Source organism: Lithobates pipiens, unplaced genomic scaffold, assembly GCF_037356315.1.
Source record: "Lithobates pipiens isolate NorthernLeopardFrog02 unplaced genomic scaffold, aLitPip1_a1.2 Scaffold_18, whole genome shotgun sequence".
NCBI lineage: Eukaryota > Metazoa > Chordata > Amphibia > Anura > Ranidae > Lithobates > Lithobates pipiens.
The window spans coordinates 500,507,639-500,528,891 of NW_027507758.1; the positions used below are offsets into that span (position 1 = coordinate 500,507,639).

The window sequence follows — 21,253 nt, forward strand, 5'->3', positions numbered from 1 at the left end:
AAAAACCCCAAAAACTGACTGCTCCAGAGCCGCTGTACTAAAGATCCGACATTAGTACAGTGATCTCTGCTGCTGAGCTGTTATGTTCTGACAGGGGTCGGCCCTCCTACCAGAACACGCTGATCTGCGCTCTCCGCCATTGGTGGAAAACGCTGATTGGGAGACAGTCGGATTCTGGTTCTCCGGCGTGATCGTCCAACAGAAGCCGACCAAACGGCCAGCTTCTGTCGGACCGAGTGCTTTACACATTTTTGTTGAACCAGCCAATGTCATCCAACACTCAGCTCGTGTGTACAGGCTTAAAATGTCTTTTATGGCATCACAACTGCTGCATATAGTGATCATGGCAACAATCGGGAAGCCCCACTACCTATTTCCCCAAATATGAGAGAGCTGTTCTACCTGCCAAAGGATTTTTTTCTTTCCATCCAGTTTTGAGATTTGCATGGCTTTTCCACACAGCACAGTCCTGCCTGGCAGGGAAGAGGACCTAAGATTTCCCTGCTGCAGTTGGAGTGGAACTTTAGTCAGAAAATAAAGTCCTGTTACTTCAGGCTGGCCCCTTTTGCAGGTATAGCTTTGTAAAACAATGTATTTATAGCACGGGTCTCAAACTGGCAGCCCTCCAGCTGTTGCGAAACTACAAGTTCCATGAGGCATTGCAAGCTTGACAGTTACAAGCATGACTCCCCCAGGCAGAGGCATGATGGGACTGGAGGGCCACCAGTTTGAGACCCCTGGTCTATACTGTTTATAATCCAGTAATACTGTCTCGCCCTGATCTGCACATGCTCAGTTGCGCTCCATTTTAGGAATTTTTAGGCACTGCCGAGTTTGCAGAGGCCGATCTGCTGACTGCCTTAAAGAGGAATTAAATCCTCCTATTCTTTAGACAAGGATGCTGCTTCTGTTTGATCTACAACTGTCATGGTGCTGCACATGTGATCAGTTATGACACCAGCCATTTGATGCTTTGACAGTTTGGTTGCGGACAAAAGCAAATGTGACAGTTGGCAATCCAGGAATGTAACTGTTTTTTGAAACAATTAAATCAATGGGTTTACTGCTGGGGCTCTGGGCTTTTGATAGCATAATTATTAATGTGGAATGTATGGTCCTCGCTTAAGAACATTGTTTTTTTATCAAGTTGTTATGGGTAAAGTTCTGCTTTTAACTTAGTTACAGATTTCTTTTCTGCCTCCACCATGTCACAGGCCAGTGAAAGGAGAAGCGGAATACTGATGAGCTCCTCTTGTCGCTGTGCTCTTCTCCTATTAGCATGTTCCTTGCAACATACCTGATTGGTTGTTGTGCTGCTTCTTCTCTCTAAGCTTTGTAGTACAGTGGACTGCAAAAGGCTGAGAAGTCGAATGTTAGGTACTTAACCACTTCAGCCCTGGAAGAATTTACCACTTTCCTAACAGGCCATTTTTTTTGTGATACGCAAGGTCACTTTAACTGACAATTGCGCGGTTGTGCGATGTTGTACCCCAAAAAAATGTACGTCTTTTTCCCAGAAATAGCTTTCTTTTGGTGGTATTTGATCACCTCTGCAGGGGTTGTTTTTTTTTTTTTTTTTTTTTTGCGCTATAAACGAGCGCCACTTTTGGGGAAAAAAAACACATTTTACTTTGCTATAATAACCAAATAATAAAAAAAAAATCTTCATTAGTTTAGGCCAATATGTATTCTACATATTTATGGTAAAAAAAATAAAAATAAAAAACGCAAGAAGCATATATTGGTTTGCGCAGAAGTTATAGTGTCTACAAAATAGGGGATATATTTATGGCATTTTTATTTTATTTATTTTCTACAAGTAATGGCGGCGATCAGCAATTTTTATCGGGAATGAGGCGGACAGATCGAACACTTTTGACACTTTTTGCAATGTTTGACATTTATACAGCGATCAGAACTAAAAATAGCCACTGATAACCCCTTCTCTGCCAGTGACATTTATACGGTCAACACTAGGGGAGTATCAAGGGTTTGTGTCCTAGGGAGGTGTTTCTAACTGAGGGGATGTGACTGACTAGAGGAGCCAGATCGTTGTTCCTACTTAGTAGGAACAGAAGATCTGTTTCTCCTCCCCTGTGATAACAGGAATTTGTGTTTACACACACACAGATCCTAGTATAGGCCAATGGCAGAAAATCTCTCCTTTTATGAATATTGTGGGATGTGGGAGTACCATGCGATTAATAGGCCACAGCCTTTTGCTCCCAAATGTGAAAAATGGGGCATGAGGTATTTAAAATGTACCATAGGATCATATGATGCGGGGTTCGTTTGAAATCATGCGTGTAGACATTTTTCTTCTTATCCTTTTTGTCTATTAGCAGTTTTGGGCTTCATGTACATGAGACGACGTTCAACCTCTCCTGAACGATTTTGTGTGTGTGTGTGTGTGTGTGTGTGTTTTTTTTTTTTTTTTTTCCCTGAAAGTACAGAAATATTGATCTGCAATTAAAAAAAGCATGCGGTTCCTAAGGACTCGTTCACATAGGCACTGTGGCCTGCAAACGATGAATGGGCCATTTGTTGGCACATCCCTAGCTGGCAGGTGCTACCATGTCCTCTTCAGCTGGCTGCTGCTTCTGGGTTCAAGAATCTGGCGCCCCCCCCCCCCCCCCCCCCCCCGGCCGTTCTCTAAATGGGCTCCTGCAGCCTCTTGGGATATGTGATTGGGGCCACCACCATAATGAAAAGAATAAACATGGCCCCCCAAAAAAGCGTCTACTTGTAATGTAAACATAAACGGCGTGATGCACTGGGGTTGATGCACCAGCCTTGTTTTCTTGCCAGCGCACATCAGCAGCCCTTTGTCCCTGGGCCCTGTTGGCTGGTAGCACACATGATTTTGTGGACTGAAGTGGTAAGAAAGTGTTGGCCCTGCCCAGTTGTCTTTTGCTAAATTACTGAATCTACCCCCTCTCTTCATCTCTACAACATGAAGAATAATTGTTCTATAGTCCAAGATGAGAACTGGGAGGACCGATTAAGCTCCTTGAGAAAATAGGATAAATGGACGGGACAGTTTTGAATTTCTGACCAGATAAACAAGTGTTTTTTTTGCACTTCTCAAACCGTTAACAAAACACTTCTTCATTTGTATGTTTTAATAGAAAAAAAAAGCATATAAAAGATGTTCATTTTTAGGGTTTACTTATGCTGTTTAAATCTACTGAAGACTATATAAAGGTGTCGTGACATGGGCTGATTTATTGGGCAGTTGCATACATAATTTTGCCCTTGATTCATCCTTATGTGGGTGGAGCAGATCTCCATGCCCCATCGGTGTCCTCTGTAATGTCATTTTGGTTACATGATAGTGTACTGTATTTTCAAGTGACAAGCCTGCCTGCTGGATATTGTTCTCTGAGGTGCTAATTGGTCTGAGTACATAAAGTCTCCTGGCAGCAGCTTTAGTGAGATCTGCACTGGGTTTTCCTTTGATTTTGCACTTATATACTTAGAATTAACACAACAAAGGGTGTTCATTAGCACCTGTTCATTAACTCAAATTTATTGCATATTTCCAGAGCCTGATGTAGAACTGCTTAAATAACATACTTTGCTATCCTACCTGCCTTACCCCCACATTCTTTTCTTCTTTTGCTTGTCTTTTTTATTACCTAATATACTTTAGTGATGCGGTCCTTTTGAAAGACATTAGTGTTAATTGTCCAGGCTAGTGCAATGTGGTAGCGTAGTCCTCTTCAGCACCATGCCAGTCATCTGGTAATCTTGAGCTGCAGGTGTAAGTTTTTTTTTTTTTTTTTTTTTTTTTTGTATGCTGTGCCATCTTCAGATAAAAGCTGGCATTGCGTCATATTTCAAAGCGGTAGTGTGCTAGGACTTCGGTCATAAAGTGTCCCCCCACCAAGGATATCCAGCAGGTCATATTTTTATTTTTTTTCCTTTAAACTATCTATACATGGTTAGAATTTTTGGCGATTTGCTGCTGAAGCCCCTAAAATTCAAGCTATGGGTGGTCCTTTCAGTGCCACCCAGCTTGACAAGTCGATTGAGACTTGAAAGAGCTGGGTGGAAAATTGTCAGCTGCAGTGACTGTGTCCTATCGGATGCCGTTACTGCTTGGGTACTTGGTTAGCTTGGGTACTTGAACCAGTGGTTGCAGGAAAGTTGTTTGCACCGTGTATGGCCTACCTAAAGGGCAATAAACTGGCCCTCTGTTTAGAAAGTTTGGAGAACCCTGATTTAATGCATGAAAAATGTGCCAATGTGTACAAAATTGACATATTTTCCTCCTGCCCCTTCTGATCAAATCTGTATCTCGGGGGTGGCCAGGGAAATGACCACAAGCTTCCCTGAGGTTACAATGTACTTCTTTACTAGCTTAATCTAACAGGGAAACCACATTGTCAATTTTTCTTCTAAATGATTACCCCGGTCTTTTAATGTAAAAGCAGTATGTAGTGGACTTAAAAGGCAGGTGGGAATTCCGCCAACAAATCAATGGTAATTTCTCTTTTCATTCGCTTCACCGGCCTTTGCTGAAAAATCACTTGTTTGACTTAAACGTTGCTTTTTTGATAAATTACCCCAAAAGTCATGATGGAAGCAAAATTTTAAACGTTGAAGTTTGACAAAGCCAAATTTGTTTTTCTTTTGAGCTATGTATTCCCCGAAGTATAAATATAACATTAACTAACTATTTTAAAACTTTAGCACTTTGTCTTCTTCAAGCAAAAATGCTTGGGTTACTTGGTGTGATTTCTGATAATTGAAGTGGCGTTTTGGAGACCTCATATCGTTAATGCATGAGACGCATTTGGTTGAATGCCCCCTTCATTAACTGTGCTAGGATTTCATAGCATTTATTGACAGACCAGGTAATACATATTTTATGAGGTCATCTGGTCATAGAAGCCATAAACACATGCCATTTCACTAGCTACAGTGTGGCATGTTGACGGGACGAACGACTTGATTGACATTTCAAACCGAGTCCCACCATTAACCCGTTGACTTGGTTTTTGACTTTCTCTGTATGCAGGTTCTGCATTCAATTAATTGGTCTGTAAAGCTGATTTAGACCAGATATTTGCAATTGTATAGTCAAGCTTTATTTTCTTCCTTATATTTATGAAGAAAAAAAAAGCGAACGAGGGAAGAATGTTTCATGCGTCAGCTGTTTGGGAGAAAGTTTACCGCTAAAGATGACACAAAAAGGTTCAGCACTTGACCTTTCTACTGCCTGACTCTCATTTGCAAAGGAGCAGAGAAGCTGCAGTTATATGGAATCTTGGAAAGTATAATGAGCTTCTAGCCTGTTGTACATAGCAGTATAGTCAGATGCGGAACAATAAAATGACCCCTGGAGTCACATTTATAAATACGTTCGTTGTGTGAATTGCCACACTGTATTTTAATAAGTGTTGTGTTCTGTTTAAAGTATAACTCCAGGCAAACAACGGAATATTCAGACAAAATTCCAAAAATCCCCAACACTCTCCCAGATAGCATGGATAAACTCTAAGCTCCCAGCCTAGAATAGCCTATCTACTTATTTTCTCTTTCTAAATTTACATATACCCACACTTACTGTATATTATATCTATCTAGCATATCTATAACTACCTAAAAGAAAGGTGCCTATGGGTAGGGCCATTGTACAGAACAGTACTACAATTTCCCAATGCATATTCCAGCTAGAAGGGCCAAAAAAAAATTGCAGTTTCACTCACTCACCAGGAAAGCTTGGATGTCGGATTGGGTATGGTCATGCCAAACTTTTTTACAGCAAAATTTGACATATGCATAATATATTCAGTTGCCTCCATTTCTGAATCTTCTGGCCATATTTGATATGCGGTTTTCAGTAAAGGCAACCTCTGCATATTCTTTTAAATATGTGTGAAGTAATAATTGCCCCCATAATTTTATTTGCTCCTACATTAGCTTTGCTAGCTGTTCACCTATTGTAGTATAGAAGACACATGCATAGTTCCGTCCAACCGTCCAGATCATCATAGGTTAGAAATGGTTATACAATTCAACCTGATAGCTGCACAGGCCTTATTGATCTTAATGGAATAGTGTAGCTGTTTGTGTCTGCCAAGTGGAACAGGCAGACACAAACACACTATTCATTTGATTTTTTTTTTTTTGTTTTGTTTCTGAATTTTCTTTTTGTAAATAAGTTTGTTTTCTTCAATGACGGGCACTGCTGGGCACTGACGGGGGGCACTGCTGGGTATCACTGATTTCATTTGTTGCATGGTGGAGCCAGTCAGTGCCCATTCATGGGCACTGATTGGCACAGATTGGGTTGTCATTTGCACATGTGGATGGCCATGGGGTACATACCTGGCCATCCACATGTTGCCCCCCCCACCTTCCTGGTGGTCCTGGCAGCTCTCCTGGTGGTCTAGTATGGGCGTCCAAGGGGGGGCTGTGTTGATAAACTATTAGCACAGACCCCCCCCCCCCCCCCCCCCAGGAGAGCCGCTGATCGGCTCTCCTACTCGCGTCTGACAGACATGAGTGAGGAAAAGCCGATCAGCGGCTTTTCCTGTTTACATCGTGATCAAACAGCCTCCACTGGAGGCTCTTTACCAAGATCAGTGGATCGGTGTGTCAGACTGATGCACCGCTCCACCGATCACCGCGATGCTCGCAGCGGCTGTTATCCTGAAGGACGTCATGACGCCCAGTCCCAGACATCAGTCTGTTATTGGCCAGGCGGGAAGTGGTTAAGTATGGGTGGAGCTTTAACATTTTGGGATAGAAGCTTCAGATTTGGAACCCGCAAGACCTTTGTCCCTGAAGATCTGGATTTTGTTTTTTTTGAAACGTGTTGGAAATTCTGTGCGACAAGTTCTGGGCTTTCTCCGCAGCTGTTTCCATTTCTGTTCCCAATATGTGTTGCTTTTATTCCCATTTCTATGTTGTGATTGGCATCAATGTGCAATACATTTATATACTTTTTCTACAAAACTGTTTGTGGCCCATTTAAAGTCCCAACCTGAGGAACCCATCTTTTACTCTAATGCTGAGTAGTATGTAGTAATTGTAAGAGCTCCTTATTCTATATTATCCTGCACTTTAAAGAAAACTTTAGTCTAAATTAACTCTTCAAATTACCCTATAAGAAAAGATTGGCAACTTACCCATGTTGAAAATATTAATGCTTAAAGCGGTAGTAAACCCGCTAATGTTGTTGTTTTTTTATTTTTTGTTTTTTTTTTTACCACCTGCAAAGCAAAAGGCATAATGAGCTAGTATGCACCGCATACTAGCTCATTATGAAATACTGCAGTCAGCGGCGCATACCGAGGGAAATATCTCCTAAACCGTACAGGTTTAGGAGATTTTTTTTACCTACAGGTAGCCTTATTATAGGCTTTCCTGTAGGTTAAAGTAAAAAAAGAGTATACAACCACTTTAAGTGTTTTTTTTTTTTTCTCAATTTTTTTTTCTTATATTTTGCAAATTACATTTTTAAATCTTTAAACTTTTGCAATGCAAACAGTTAATGACTGGTGGAAGGGGCCAGCTGGGTGCTGCACTTGGCTTTCTGCAAACATCATAGCACCTTGCCTCAGTACTCTACTCAGCAGTCCTCAGCCCTGATACAACAAGCAGGCTGGAAAATACCAAAATGCCTTGGTGGGTGGATGTTCGTCTGGAGCAGTGATGGCAAACCTTGGCACCCCCAGATGTTTTGAAACTAATTTCCAATGATGCTCATGCACTCTACACTGTAGTAGGGCATCATGGGAAATGTAGTTCCAAAACATCTGGGGTGCCAAGGTTAGCCATCAGTGGAAGGAATCTGTGTTTTTAGGCACACTGCACACTGCATTTGCATGCAGACCACCCTGGGGAATACTGACATGTATTGAAAGAACTGAAACCTAACGAATAAATGGGAATAGACCAGGTACAGTAAGGTTGGGTGGGGGGGAAAGGGATAGATATCCCTGGACATCCTATAGCCAGGAAAGTACATGGGCTCTGTTTTGACTTGCTGCAGATTCAAGTGCACGCTGTTATAAGTTAACAGTGTGCAGTAAAATCGGTGCAAGTGATTTTGGTACAGAAGAGAAATCTGTACGAATGTGAAGACTATAGCTAAGGCTGGTGTTCAGCTTTAACACTCCAATAGTACTACGCATATCAGAGTGCTGAATGTACTCATTGGTATGCAAGGAAGAAGAATTTCTATAATCATTCAGTGTTACTATGAAAGAAGTCTTTTACTGTAATAGTATATCAACCAATTGCGCAAAGAAATTTTCAACAGGTACTCAAGACGTGGTGATATGAATGAACTCGGGCACATCTTAATGTGAGCTGTTGGCAGTAGATTTCACCCTGTGTTGCCCGTCTTCTAATAATGGGGACAGACAGTCTACAATATAAGTGCTGTAGGCGTTTATCGGTTAACTTCCCCCCTGTACGGTTGCTGTAATCCACCCAACCCCCATCCTCTATAAAAATCCCTCTGCTGGATGCTGATAAATGAGCAGTTCTTGCTTTTATCTTGCATACCTTCATGCATTCTTCAGGCGGGGTGGATGCACAAGCCACTTCTTACCATGCTGTGTAAACGTATTAGTTCTGCACAATCCAGAGTAAAGACTAGCTCCTCACCTTCCCACTTCAAAAGGATCATGCTTTGTTTAATCCCAGCTACTCACAGGCATTAGTAACTATGAGCCCAACCAACATTGTAAGGCAGAGAGGACCGGTTGCCAGAAAATGACTAGCACATGTGTGTTCATCCTGTATCTGCTACTAGCTGGTCTACTAGGGAGAGGGTAAAATATTGACATCTGAGCCCCATCATAGAACAGGCAACCTATAATAATCAGGACTGACCAACATAAAAGATTGATCTACACTCTTATCTCACCTGCGCTCTGTATACCTGAAATTGTTCCTATTTATTTTCTTTGGTTGAACTTTGTTTGGTCTAGTTTTCCCCAACATCCAACTATAAAGTGTGTTTTTAAGGGGGGTTTCCATCAATAATGGAAAATTCACATTCTTTAAAGTGCAAGTTAACCTTTTCACAAAAATTAAAATGCTGAACTAGCTCCAAATATCCTGGCCACACCTCCGTACCCTGCTGCCAATGCACTGCACAAACCTAGAGAGCAGTGCTGACAATGGCAAGCCCTCATTGATGGGCACAACAACATGACTGTGCTGACCAATATAAGGTGTTTCTTTATGCTGGGACACCTTACTGGAACAAGAAGCCTCAGAAGTGCCTTTTATTGGTCAGCATGGTCACGTGGCTGTGTCAATCAATGAGAGCAGGCCATTGCAAGCATTATGACAGTCACTCCGGGTTTGTGTATTGCGATTAGGGATGAGCTCCGGCGTGTTCACATGGACCACATACTGAACCTGATAGGTCGGCGCAGCCCTGCGCTAATCGCAGGCGGTGTGACAAATTTCCCGATCTCTGCAGCCGCACATCGGGGCAATGTCTCACTGCCTGTGATTAGTGCAGCGCTGCACCGACTTCCTGGCGGGCTCAGCACGTGGTCCATGCGAACACGCCTGAGCTCATCCCTAATTGCGATGTATGGATCGCTACACTGACTGCATGTAGCATCAGACGCTATGTGTAGGGGGGTGCATTTGGAGTTGGTCCACCTCTTTCATTCTTGGTGAACTTGCCGTTTATTCTCTTAAAGAATAGTTTACAGACAGCCTTCATTTAAATTCTAAAATGTGCAAAGTGATATGTCATTGATCTTCCATCATCTGATTCTTTTTTTGATATGGTTATGTGTGGAGATTAGATAGATAGATAGTGTATATATAATCTCTTTATGTTTCTTTTTTTTTCTTTGTGAATTATTGAGAAAGTATAGTCATGATGTCTGTCTTACGCTAGTTACAGTTGCCTGATGTTTTCTTTTTCTGTTTCATTTTCCAGGAAATTTTATTACATCACGCTGTTACGAGATCCTGTCTCACGGTATCTTAGTGAGTGGCGGCATGTACAACGAGGAGCCACTTGGAAGACTTCACTTCACATGTGTGATGGAAGGACACCAACACTGGAGGAGCTGCCATCCTGTTATGAAGGCACGGACTGGTCAGGGTGCACATTGCAAGAGTTCATGGAATGTCCCTACAACCTGGCCAACAATCGTCAGGTTAGGATGTTGGCGGACCTCAGCCTTGTGGGATGCTATAATATGTCCTTTATTCCAGACAACAAGCGAGCTCAACTCCTCCTCGAGAGCGCGAAAAAGAACCTGAAGGACATGGCGTTTTTTGGCCTCACTGAATTCCAGAGAAAGACTCAGTATCTCTTTGAGAGGACTTTTAATCTAAAATTCATAAGGCCATTCATGCAATACAACAATACTCGGGCAGGTGGGGTTGACTTGGACAATGGCACTATCCAAAGGATTGAGGAGCTTAACGACTTAGACATGCAGCTGTATGACTATGCAAAGGACCTCTTTCAGCAGCGCTATCAGTTCAAGAGGCAAGTGGAGAGAATGGAGCAACGCAAAAAGCACCGGGAAGAGAGACTTCTGCAAAGGTCCAATGAGGCTTTTGCCAAGGAAGAAGCCGAGGACCAAGTGCGCTGGCCTACAGAAGACTACATGAGCCATATTATAGAGAAATGGTAGACCAACATGGACTTTTATACTACTGGAGAAACTGGTTTCACATTTGTTATTTTGTCTTGTATAAAAATACTGAACATTATAAATAAGAACACTTTTTATTTAATGTTTGTAGCACAGAGCTCAAAGCTTTGGTAACTGTTCATGTTTATGTGAGGCAATGTACATTCATTTAAAGGGGCGGTCTTCTTTTAGATAAGCACTTTCATTGTACAAATTCTTCTTGTAGAACATTTAAAGCTGAACTTCAGTCAAATGGCTAAATACACAGATAAAGTCCATAGAGAGCTGTTTTCCCTGCATTGCTGTCTACTTGGTTCCAAGTTTTACATGGCCCTGCCACAGAGCATGGCCATCCTGGAGACCTGATGGTTCTACTGTGGTTAAGTAATAAAACTAGGTCTTGTTCTCCCCCAGGTTGTGATTGGACAATAAAGGACCTGTGGCAGACTACTAAATTAAATTTGTTGCCATTCTGCTCTTACCTCCTGCCAGCATATTTCTTGTTAGCATATGAGCACTGCAGCACAACCGATACTGGGTGGTATCAGCCGGTTCAATAGAAACCGGCCGACATTTGGCCCATGTGTACGGCAGGCAGTGTGGCTTCTTTCAAAGGGGCATGAGTGGAAAAAGGTCTGCCAATCGGCATTCGACCGATATGTTCTGGTGGGGTCTGTCCTGCCGGAACACAGTTGCTCAACAGGGGGATCACTGTACCGATGGGCTGAACAAAAACTGATAGTGTACACTAGGCTTTACAGGCTCCTTGTGCTGGTTCTCCCTTTTCCCCCCAAATTCGGGTACTTGCATTAGTTATTGCTTAAACACAATATAATGGGTTTATAATGAACACATCCTTGATTAAAATGGCGTTTTTCTTCTCAACCTGCTTGTATTTCAGCTTTATGGTTCCTGTTTTTAACGTGCTATTGCATATTGTTGCCTTCTAAAGTGCTAATTTTCCAAGCAAGATTTAGTGCTCGCCGGGTGAAGGGTGCAGCTAATGGTATGGGAGGGCTGCCTTCAGATAGTAGTATATATAAAACTGAAGCGCTTGTCTAAAACCTAGACAGTCCCTTTTAATGTATTTAGGGAGTGACCGCACTGTGTCAGTAATGCTATGTGTTTTATTCACTCTGGGGGATCATTAAAGCATTGTTGTGTGTTGATTATCTTGCTTCTCCAATTCACAAGGGAAGAAAAACTAATAACAGTGGTATGTTTAATAGCTTGAAAAACATTTTCGCTTTTATAACCCTTAAAAGAAACCAACATGTCAACTAAAGACAACCGTTTCCAGTAAGATCATCATCATACTTTTGTAAAGTTCATGGGAAGAATATTTTTAAAAATTCTGTACAAGCATGGGAATTTTATTTTTTATAGAATACTGTAAATCGACTTGATTTTTATTTTATTTTTTTTCTTTCAATTTTTACTAATGTGAATGATTCAATGAAATTGGAAAAGTGCACAGGTTATGTGTCGAGTCATGTGAAAGTCCTTTTGTGTCTCAGTTTTTGGTTTGATCTATGCAAAGTGTTAAGATGCAAGCTAAGCTATGCTAGCCTGAACCCCTACTACAGACTTTACAAACCAAGCCATTATATGCCTCCTACAAATTTGTCCTTTTTGTGTCCATTTAAGAATGCATTGTAAGCGAAAGTCCCTCAGAAGAATTTCAGATATTCTACATTGTATCAACATTTGTTCTGCTGCTGAATGTTAACTAATGTTTTGCATTATCAGCCATTTTCTGCTGGGGAGAGGCTTGGGGTTAAATTGCATGAAAGGTTTTGGTCTTGCTGCCTGTGCCGTAACTTACAAAAAGACAAAACTGGAGCCCTGTGGATAAAATGGCAAAATGAACTCAAGATTGATTGCTCATAATACCCTATTATTTAGCTTTAGCAAGTGAGCCCATGAAATAAAAATTTAAGATGTATAGATATACCATCAATTGGCCCTTATGCTCTGTATTGCAGGACAGAACTTTGGTTGTTTATGGGTAGATGCTGTCTCCAACCTTTTTTGGTATTAAGTGGAGAACATGCAAATGCTAAAACTGTTTCAATAAGGCAGCAACCTTGGACGCACATTTTCAGAAATTAACAATTTTTTAAATCTGTCGCTTTTTTCAGCCTTCTCTTTCTAACACAATTTTCTAGGTGAAGTCCTCTTTTTTTTTTTTTTTTTTCTTTTTTTTTTTCATTGCACTTTTCCTTTTAATGAATTTTGTTTCAAGCAAAACACTGGACTCGCCAACACACTGCCAGAGGTGTACGTTAAGGGCTTGTGCCCCCCTCCCCTCCGAAGACACAGCCCATGTTGTCTTAATGCTAGAGATATATTCTAGTACAAAGTCTCCCAGCACTGTCACGCAATGGGGTTGATTTACTAAAGGCAAAATGGGCTGTTCAATTTGTAGAGGCTATAGTCAGTTTGCTATGGAATTTTAGAGCTTAGAGGATGTGAAGCTCTAATGACTTCTATGATCCAGTCATGCACAAGTAAATACAAAAAAATAAAATGTATATATGTCTTGTACATGGATGCTTATTTTTTGCAAATTTGAATTTTCACCATATTCACTGAGCTAAGGACTTTCTCTCTTGCAAAATGCGAATTACCTTGCAACAGCCTTCTTCCCTTCAGTAAATCAACCCTAAAGTGTGCAGAAGACTCCAGATGGACATGGTGCAGTTTGACCGGCCGTGGAAAGCCTCTTTTTTAAACACAATTGAATGTTTTCAGTAAAATTTACCTTTTTGTCATGTGTGGTAATAAAAGCACCTGTCTGATGTCCCTTTAGCCAGCCATAGACTGTGGGTTACATGAAAGAAAATCATTCAATTGCCCCCAAGCAACACAGTAATCGGGGGAATCCGTCCCATGGTGTTGTGTTCTCTGGGTGGGGGGGAGCTGTCCAAGCTTGGAGAGCACAGTGATTCTTGCTAGCTCCTATAGCCCCTGGCAATAATCGCATGAAAAAAAATCTCACAGGCTGGTTGTACCCAAGTTGATGGATCGATCAACTTGGGTACAATCAGCCTGCCCATATATGGTTTGAATCTCAGCCAGTTCCTGCTGAACCAGTGAGATTTGAACTGTCTATGGCCAGCTTTAGAGTTGCTAATCCACAAGGAGAGGGTCAAATGTAGTCTTTGCAGTATGTAGATGGCCTAATCTGTAGCGTATCAACATGCACATGCTCTAGAACAGTATTTCTCAATTCCAGTCCTCAAGGCTCCCTGACAGGTCATGTTTTCAGGATTTTCCTCAGATGAAACAGCTGTGGTAATTACTAAGGCAGTGAAACTGATCAAATTACCTGTGCAAAATAATGTGAAGCCTGAAAACATGACCTGTTGGGGAACTTTGAGGACCGGAGTTGAGAAACACTGCTGTAGAAGAATGTCAGGTTATGTATAGCCAGTTTTAAATCTTCATGGCTGGAGTTCTTTAAATTGTAATTCTACTTTCGTTGGGGGGGGGGGACAAAATCGAAGAAAAAATTGTGTATATACAATTGTGACATATTGTAATTGAATGTTATTAAAAATTGCCTTTCCTTTTCCATCTGCAGCTGCTGTAATTTTCTGAAAATGCTACGTACACACACAAAATGTGTAGGGAACATCCCCCCCCCCCCCTTCCCTTTGAAACTAAATTTCCTGCTTGTATGATTGGATTGCTGATTTTCCTGAAAGTCTGCATTAAGATAGAAGTCAGATTTCAGGCACCCTTCTGCAACAAAAATCTAATTTTTGTTTAGATTCTCTCAATAGGAACATGTCTAAAGGGGTGCAGGTCCAGCAGCTTCCCTCATTGCTGCCCTGCAGCTGCACGGCTGATCGAAAATTATGAATTCACTCCCATTAGAGTCACTCAGCATAGATGAACAAGCAATGATTCTTCAGAATAACAAAAGGTAGGAATCTGCAACAAAGTTTGTTAAAATCCTTCCAATGTACATATATCACCCAGAAGGCAATCCCCCCCCCCCCTTTATACTGCAGACCCAAGCTCGGCAAGACATAAGCACACTTCATCAATAAAGTCAAAGAGCAATGTGCATTTACTCTAAGGGCATTACTACACCTGCATTGACTGATATCGCACAAGCTAATCTGCGGTAAGGCAGTTCATTCATTTTGTGTTGTGCCACCATTTAGTGTTTAAAGCAGAGCTACATTGCACCACAGACCAAGAATGCTGTATAATTATTTTTTAATATTTTAAAGCAAACCCACCCAACCATGTCTCCAGGCTTGATTTTGCTGAGACAAAACTCCCCCCTAGCATTTAGCATTTCTGGCCATGGCCATCTTTATGAAGCATTTACTTCCTGGAATAATTCTGCCCTTAGCTCAGGCATGCAGAAAAGAGGGTGTACTTAGCTGAAAAATGCCTCGTCCCCTCCTGAAGAATCCTGGGATGCATGACATAATTTGCCTAGACCTGGAAACCAGGAAGTAACTAAAATGTATAAAACAAGTAAATCTAAAATACTTTCCAATCTGTTTACTAATGAAGCATAGGGATTAAAGATAGTTCATGCTGATTGAGAGATTGAAGTTCTGTTTTAACATGGGTCTGTATACGAGTGCGCAAAAATGCACGCGATTTGCTCTGGCTTAATGCATTGGGGGGGCACAAAAAATGAATGGCGCTGCCAAGCACTTAATAGTATTTAATGCATTGCTTAATGCAAGGTAAAATGTGCACATTTTGATCTGCCTTATTGAATAAGTGTGAATATCTAGGAAAATGTAAAAATACTTCAGAAGCTGTTACTGGTATGTAGAAAAAAAAAAAAAGTTGTGCTGACCAAATGCCATTATCTTTTAGAAATTGTCCTTTTATTAACAATAATTGCACAGGACAAAACTGCTAGGGACTAAATCAATAACATTGGACCATGCGTACCAAAAGGATTGCATTTGTTCCAGACTCCATTACAAAAAGCCGATTGGCTGCTATAGGCAGGAGGACCAATTTTATTATCAATAAAGCCCGCTAGTAACTAAAGCTTTGGTTGTTCTATAAAAACTGATGGAAAGGGAAGTAGAACAACCAATTTAGACTCTCACTGTATCTTCTAGATAGGGTTAACAAAAATTTTGTAGAGGGAAAGTACAGTAAAACTTTTTGGATCGTGCGCATAATTAGTTCCAGAAATATGCTTGTAATCCAAAGCACTTCTATATCAAATTGAATTTCCCCATAAGAAATAATGGAAACTCAAATGATTTGTTCAACAACTATTTATTCATAAGTCCTTCAGTTTATAGTCCATATAAAAAGATTATAGGAATGTGACAGGTTGTGTAACCATAAAATGTCCATCCACAAATGGCAGCCTCCACAAGGGGATTAGAAGCCAAATCCAGCAGGAGCTACAGAGTATAAAAGAGAAGAGAGGCGCCTCTAAGTGTAGCAATATGTTGATAAATGGTGTACCTTCATTAAATGTAACCATATTGCTACAATTAGAGGCGCCTCTCTTCTCTTTTATACTCAGTTGTGACATACTTGTATATCAAGGCATCGCTTGGATATAAAGTCACAATTAATTAAAAAAAATTCTTTGTGAAACAAAAAATTGTCTTGTCTTGCAAAACGCTCTCAAAGCAAGGTTTTACTGTAGGAGCACAACCCGTTAATACTGCCATTTAAAGAAATGTGCACACTGTATTATGGTTGAACTATGAATCTTAAATTCTTTTTAGTTACTGATACATTATGGTTTTAAGGGCTCATTCACACGGGTGCATTGCCAGCAAGATCCTGCGTAAAAAGTTTGCCATGCGCATGCAATATTTGGTCTGTTTCCCTGCACACAGCTTAAATGGACCCTGTTGGCTGCCGCAGCTGATGAGGGCCAACTTGTAGATATCAACAATGTGTAAAGAGCAGTGCTGTTGATGTTTTACCTTTCAGTGCTGAACGAGTCCTTTATGGGGCGGTTCATGTGCAGGAGGATTTTTAGCCAATTCTGAATGAAGGCCGAAATCGTGTGCATTAGCTATGAGCACATGAATGGGTTTGTTCAGGGCCAACGTGTAAACGTCACTTGTAATCTATGTTAGGAGCATACACAGCTTTTTTGTTGCCCGTGTGAATGCGCACTAAAGGGAACTTGTCACTGTGAGGTTTATTTACTAAAGCTGAAAACCAGGCTCGCTTCTGCATAGAAACCAATCGGCTTCCAGGTTTTATTGCCAAACCTTATTCTAACAAGCTTGGGGTTAGAGATTGGAAGCTGATTGGTTTCTATGCAGAAATGAGCCTGGTTTTGTGCTCTTGAGTTTTCGTAAATAAACCCCAGCGACAAGTTCCCTTTAGTGCGCATTCACATGGGCAACAAAAATGCTGGCCACTACAGCTTTAGTAAATCTCATTAACAACTTTCCATCCCATTTAAGTACAATATTTAGAGGAAATGCAGCTGTCTGCTCACATAATTTGTAATAAAAACATCTTTTCCATTCTGAAGCTTCCCTCCAACCACTTTGCATATTTTATATATATATACTGTGATTCTGTGCTTGCCAAATATGCGGCAGCAATCTCCCTTCACTGCGTGTCTGCATTCATAACTGTGGGCAGCTGAAGCTGCTGCCTGTTCACTTCCTGGATTTACACAGAGGCACACCCCCCAGCTCTGCAGCTCTCATTGGCCCTCTTATGAGTCACCCCCCTCTCTTCCTGGCAAACTCTCACCAGAGTAAGAGAGAGAGCGCTGTGCATGATGTCATAAGCCTAGGCTAATGACCAGACAAACAGGAAGTGGACTGTATAATGTATTTACTGGCAGAAAAAAAATGTTTTACTATCCAAAGTTAAAACAACAAGGGCAGAAGGTTTAATAGATGGAAAGTTGAAAAAAAAATGACTGAATTTCCACTTTAATGAAACTGCAGGAAATGGTAAAATGTGAACAATGCTATGGTCTATAATAGCCCAGGTCTCGTTGGAAAAGTTTATCTGCAGTGTCACATGCATTTAAGTGGGCCTTTGAATAGTTCACTACTCCCCAGTGACCCAAGAACATAAATATGAATTTGGTCACTCTAGCAAAATGCGATGTGAATGAGACCTAAAGAAAAATGACCTTCTCCCCATTGTATCTTTCAGCAGTTCCCAGAGTGCATTTGCTACCCAGGCAGGTGTGGAAGGTACTTTAGGAAAGAGGCAGAACAGAGGTGATAAAGCCTGTAATAAGAATATGTAGGTTGCCATTACTGATTTCTGAAAATGTCAGTTGCATTACTGTCCTGCTGATATAATGGCTTTAAAGTGGTTCTAAAGGCAGAAGGATTTTTATTTTTTACTTTAATAAATTCTCTGCATTAGAGTAAAAACCTTCTGTATGCAGCCCCTCCCAACCTTCACTCATACCCTGTTTCCCCTAAAATAAGACCTAGTGTGACTGACGGTGATGGCTGCAATATAAGCCCTACCCCCCAAATAAGCCCTAGTTAAAGTCCTTGTAGGTCTTATTTTAAGGGTAAGGCTTATTTTTGGGGAAACAGGGTAGGGCTTATTTGGGGGGGTAGGGCTTATATTGCAGCCATCACCGACAATCACGCTAGGTTTTATTTTAGGGGAAACGGGGGACTAACCTGAGCCTGATCTTGATCCAGCGCTGTGCCTGAGAGCAGCGTCTCTCTCCTTTTTGGACAGAAAGGTATTCAATCATGGCCATTGAGCTGAAAGAGGGGGCGGGGCTGAGTTGCACTGTGTGCGTGTCAATCCAGCTTGGGATCAAACCCATACAAGTACCCCCCATATCAAGAGGCTTGCTATAGGAGCACTCAGCAGGGTGGAGGAGCATTCCTGTGCTGTGGGGGACTCGAGGAGGGTCGGGGCTGCTGTGTGAAAAACCATTGGACGAAGCAGGTAAGTATAGCATGTCGGTTCACAATCACTTTAATAGTTTGAGTCGGGACTTGTATGCCGGGATACAGCCGGGAAACTAGCATCATACATGACCTTTATCATTTATTCTAAAATTTGCAAAGCAGATGTACTGTATACATGGTGTATAATTTATTTGTCTAGACATATATATATGGCACCCATAAATGGAAATGTGCTATCCAGGCTGATTGCCTCAAACAAGGCTGACCAGTTTATCCATGCTATTAATTATAACTAATTTACTTTAATGTACCAGTTTGCGAATAAATCGGCCAATTTAACCAACATTATGTGTGGTGATGACAACTTCATCTGATTGGCCCAACCATCTTGCTGCATTATGGCATCCGGTCATCAGTAAATTGCTAGTGAACATGGTCCTGCCTGCTAATGACTGGAAGGGTTTTTATTTTGCATGCAAACTGTAGTGTTCTTTTTATATTAAACATATCACTGTTTCTAGAATAGGGGAAACTAAGCTATATATATGGCAATGATAACCTCTAGTGAGAGTAGTCCTGTCTAAAGGGGACATCCCCACCTAGTGGTATAGAGAGGAATTGCAAGTAAAGCACTTAACTTCTCTGGGAACTGTAATTATGTGTTTTATCATATTTCTTTTTTCACAGCGAGTCTGGAATGGAGATGAACTCGTGCTAATTTAAGAGCCTTTTTTAAATCAAGCAATGACACATGGCCCTATTTAATGATATTTTCTGTTGTTTTCTCTAAGCAATGTGAGAAAGTTTGCTCATTGTAATAAGTCAGGAGCGATGAAATGAGCATGACTGGGTATTTAAATCTGTATAATGGACCATTACAACAATCTCTGAATTTTGGATGTCTGTGTTAGGAGGTATTTTATTGAACCATATGCTCTTGCTTCTGGCTGTATGTCTTTTCCAGGTCCCTCTTGCCACTGTTTCTAATGTTGCACACAGTACATTTTAAGCCATTTATATCACTGTGAAAACAACACTTGTCATGTTGCTTTAATAAACTAAAGATTTATGCAGAGCTGTGTTTTTTTTTTTTTTTTGGGTTGAATTTTTAGAAACTGTTTAATTTTGTATTCGAATAATAAAGTATCATTTTAAAGCTTTGTAGCCAATGCTGTGTTATAAAATCTGTATACCAAGGGCTTGTTTTCACGTGCAGCAGCCCTTGCTGCCCCTCTTAAAGGCGATCATTGCTTTTCAGAGGGTGGCTGGGAGGCAATATATATCTATTCCTTACCACCTGTTTTGAACCCTAAAAAGGCTGAACCAACTAACCACAACTGCATGCATTGCACACAGTTGTAGCATGGCCCTGTTGACCTCACTGGGAATGGCCTGCCGAATGCAACAAGAGGTCTATTTTTTGTTGCAGCCGCAAAGCATCACAGCATGTGTACCATCCTTGGGCCACTTTCACATGCACTGTCCGATTGGGTCCGCTCAGCACCCACCACCATGCGATCCGATCCTGTCTGCCAAAAACAGACGGATGGTGGACCTATTCCCCATCCTTCCGGTGGCTCGAATTGGATGGAAACGGACAGTCTGTTTTTCTATGAGATTGCCCCATAGAGGAGAGCGGGACTGTCTGTGTCAGCTCTGCATAGTGGGCACGGACTTGTCATTCGTCTGCTCAACAGGGGTCAGCAGAGAGACCCCCCTGCTGAGCAAGCGGATGAGCTTGTGTGAAAAGGGCTTTAGAGGCTGCATATTTTTGTTTAGGTGGACAGTCAAGGGTCGGTTAAAGCGGTTGTATAGTGTTTTTTTTGTTTTGTTTTTTACTTTTTACTTTTTTTACTTTTTACCTGTAGGATATTCCCCTCGCAATGAGCCACTGACTGCAGCGGCACATGCACACAGGGGATTCTAGGCTGGAAGCCCGGCAGACGCCGGACCCTGCCGGAAAAAAATCTCCCACACGCATGCGAGTGACGATATTGCTTTTTCCAGTCACTCGCAGCGCCGGAGCCGCGATATCCGGAAGACACGCCGAGGGAACATGTCAGCTTCCTCAGCGTATATCGAGTGAGATGTCGGGGGCTTCGTTCTAAGGTAAGTATTTCATAATGAGCTAGTATACGGTGCATACTAGCTCATTATGCCTTTTCCCTTAACCCCCCTGACAGTATTCCTGGGGTGGAATTTTTATGCCAAAAGCAGTAACCCCGAGCCAGACTCGGGACTGCATCGCTGGATCCAGGAGGAGGTTTACTTACCTTCTCCCTCGGATCCAGCGATGTCCCCACGCTGTACGAGCGAGCCGCGTCTCGCTCGATTCATCACATCGTTGCGACGCACGGGGACGGAGATCTGCGCCAAATTCAAAAAATGAAACACACAGTATACATACAGTATAATGTAATCTTACAGATTACAATGCTGTATGTAATTATTTCACATCCCCTTTGTCCCTAGTGTTCTGCCCAGAGCCCTGCATGGAGTTTTATATTATAAAAACTGTTCTTTATGCCTGGAAACTGGAGATTGTCCATAGCAACCAAAACTGTCACTTTACATCAAAAATGATTTTAGACCAGCTAGAAAACAGCGATAATTGTAATCACTCGCAGAATTGAGGGATAGCGATTTGTGGGGAGATCCGTCATCAAATACTGAAAAGTAATGACAGTGACAATTCTGCAACTGAGCAAATTTCAGTGTTTTTTTTTGTTTTGATTACATTATTGAATAATT

The 21,253-nt window shown here is 41.5% G+C and overlaps 1 protein-coding gene across 1 annotated transcript in view; it reads left to right on the forward strand.

The window, feature by feature from the left end:
- The window catches only part of HS6ST1 (heparan sulfate 6-O-sulfotransferase 1), a 162,354-nt gene extending 142,779 nt beyond the window's left edge, over positions 1-19,575 (forward strand). Inside the window, exon 2 of the mRNA XM_077488663.1 lies at positions 9,926-19,575. Coding sequence (XP_077344789.1) covers positions 9,926-10,634 — 709 coding nt within the window. The 3' untranslated portion in view covers positions 10,635-19,575. The remainder of the gene's footprint in view (positions 1-9,925) is intronic.
- Positions 19,576-21,253: the final 1,678 nt, after the last annotated feature.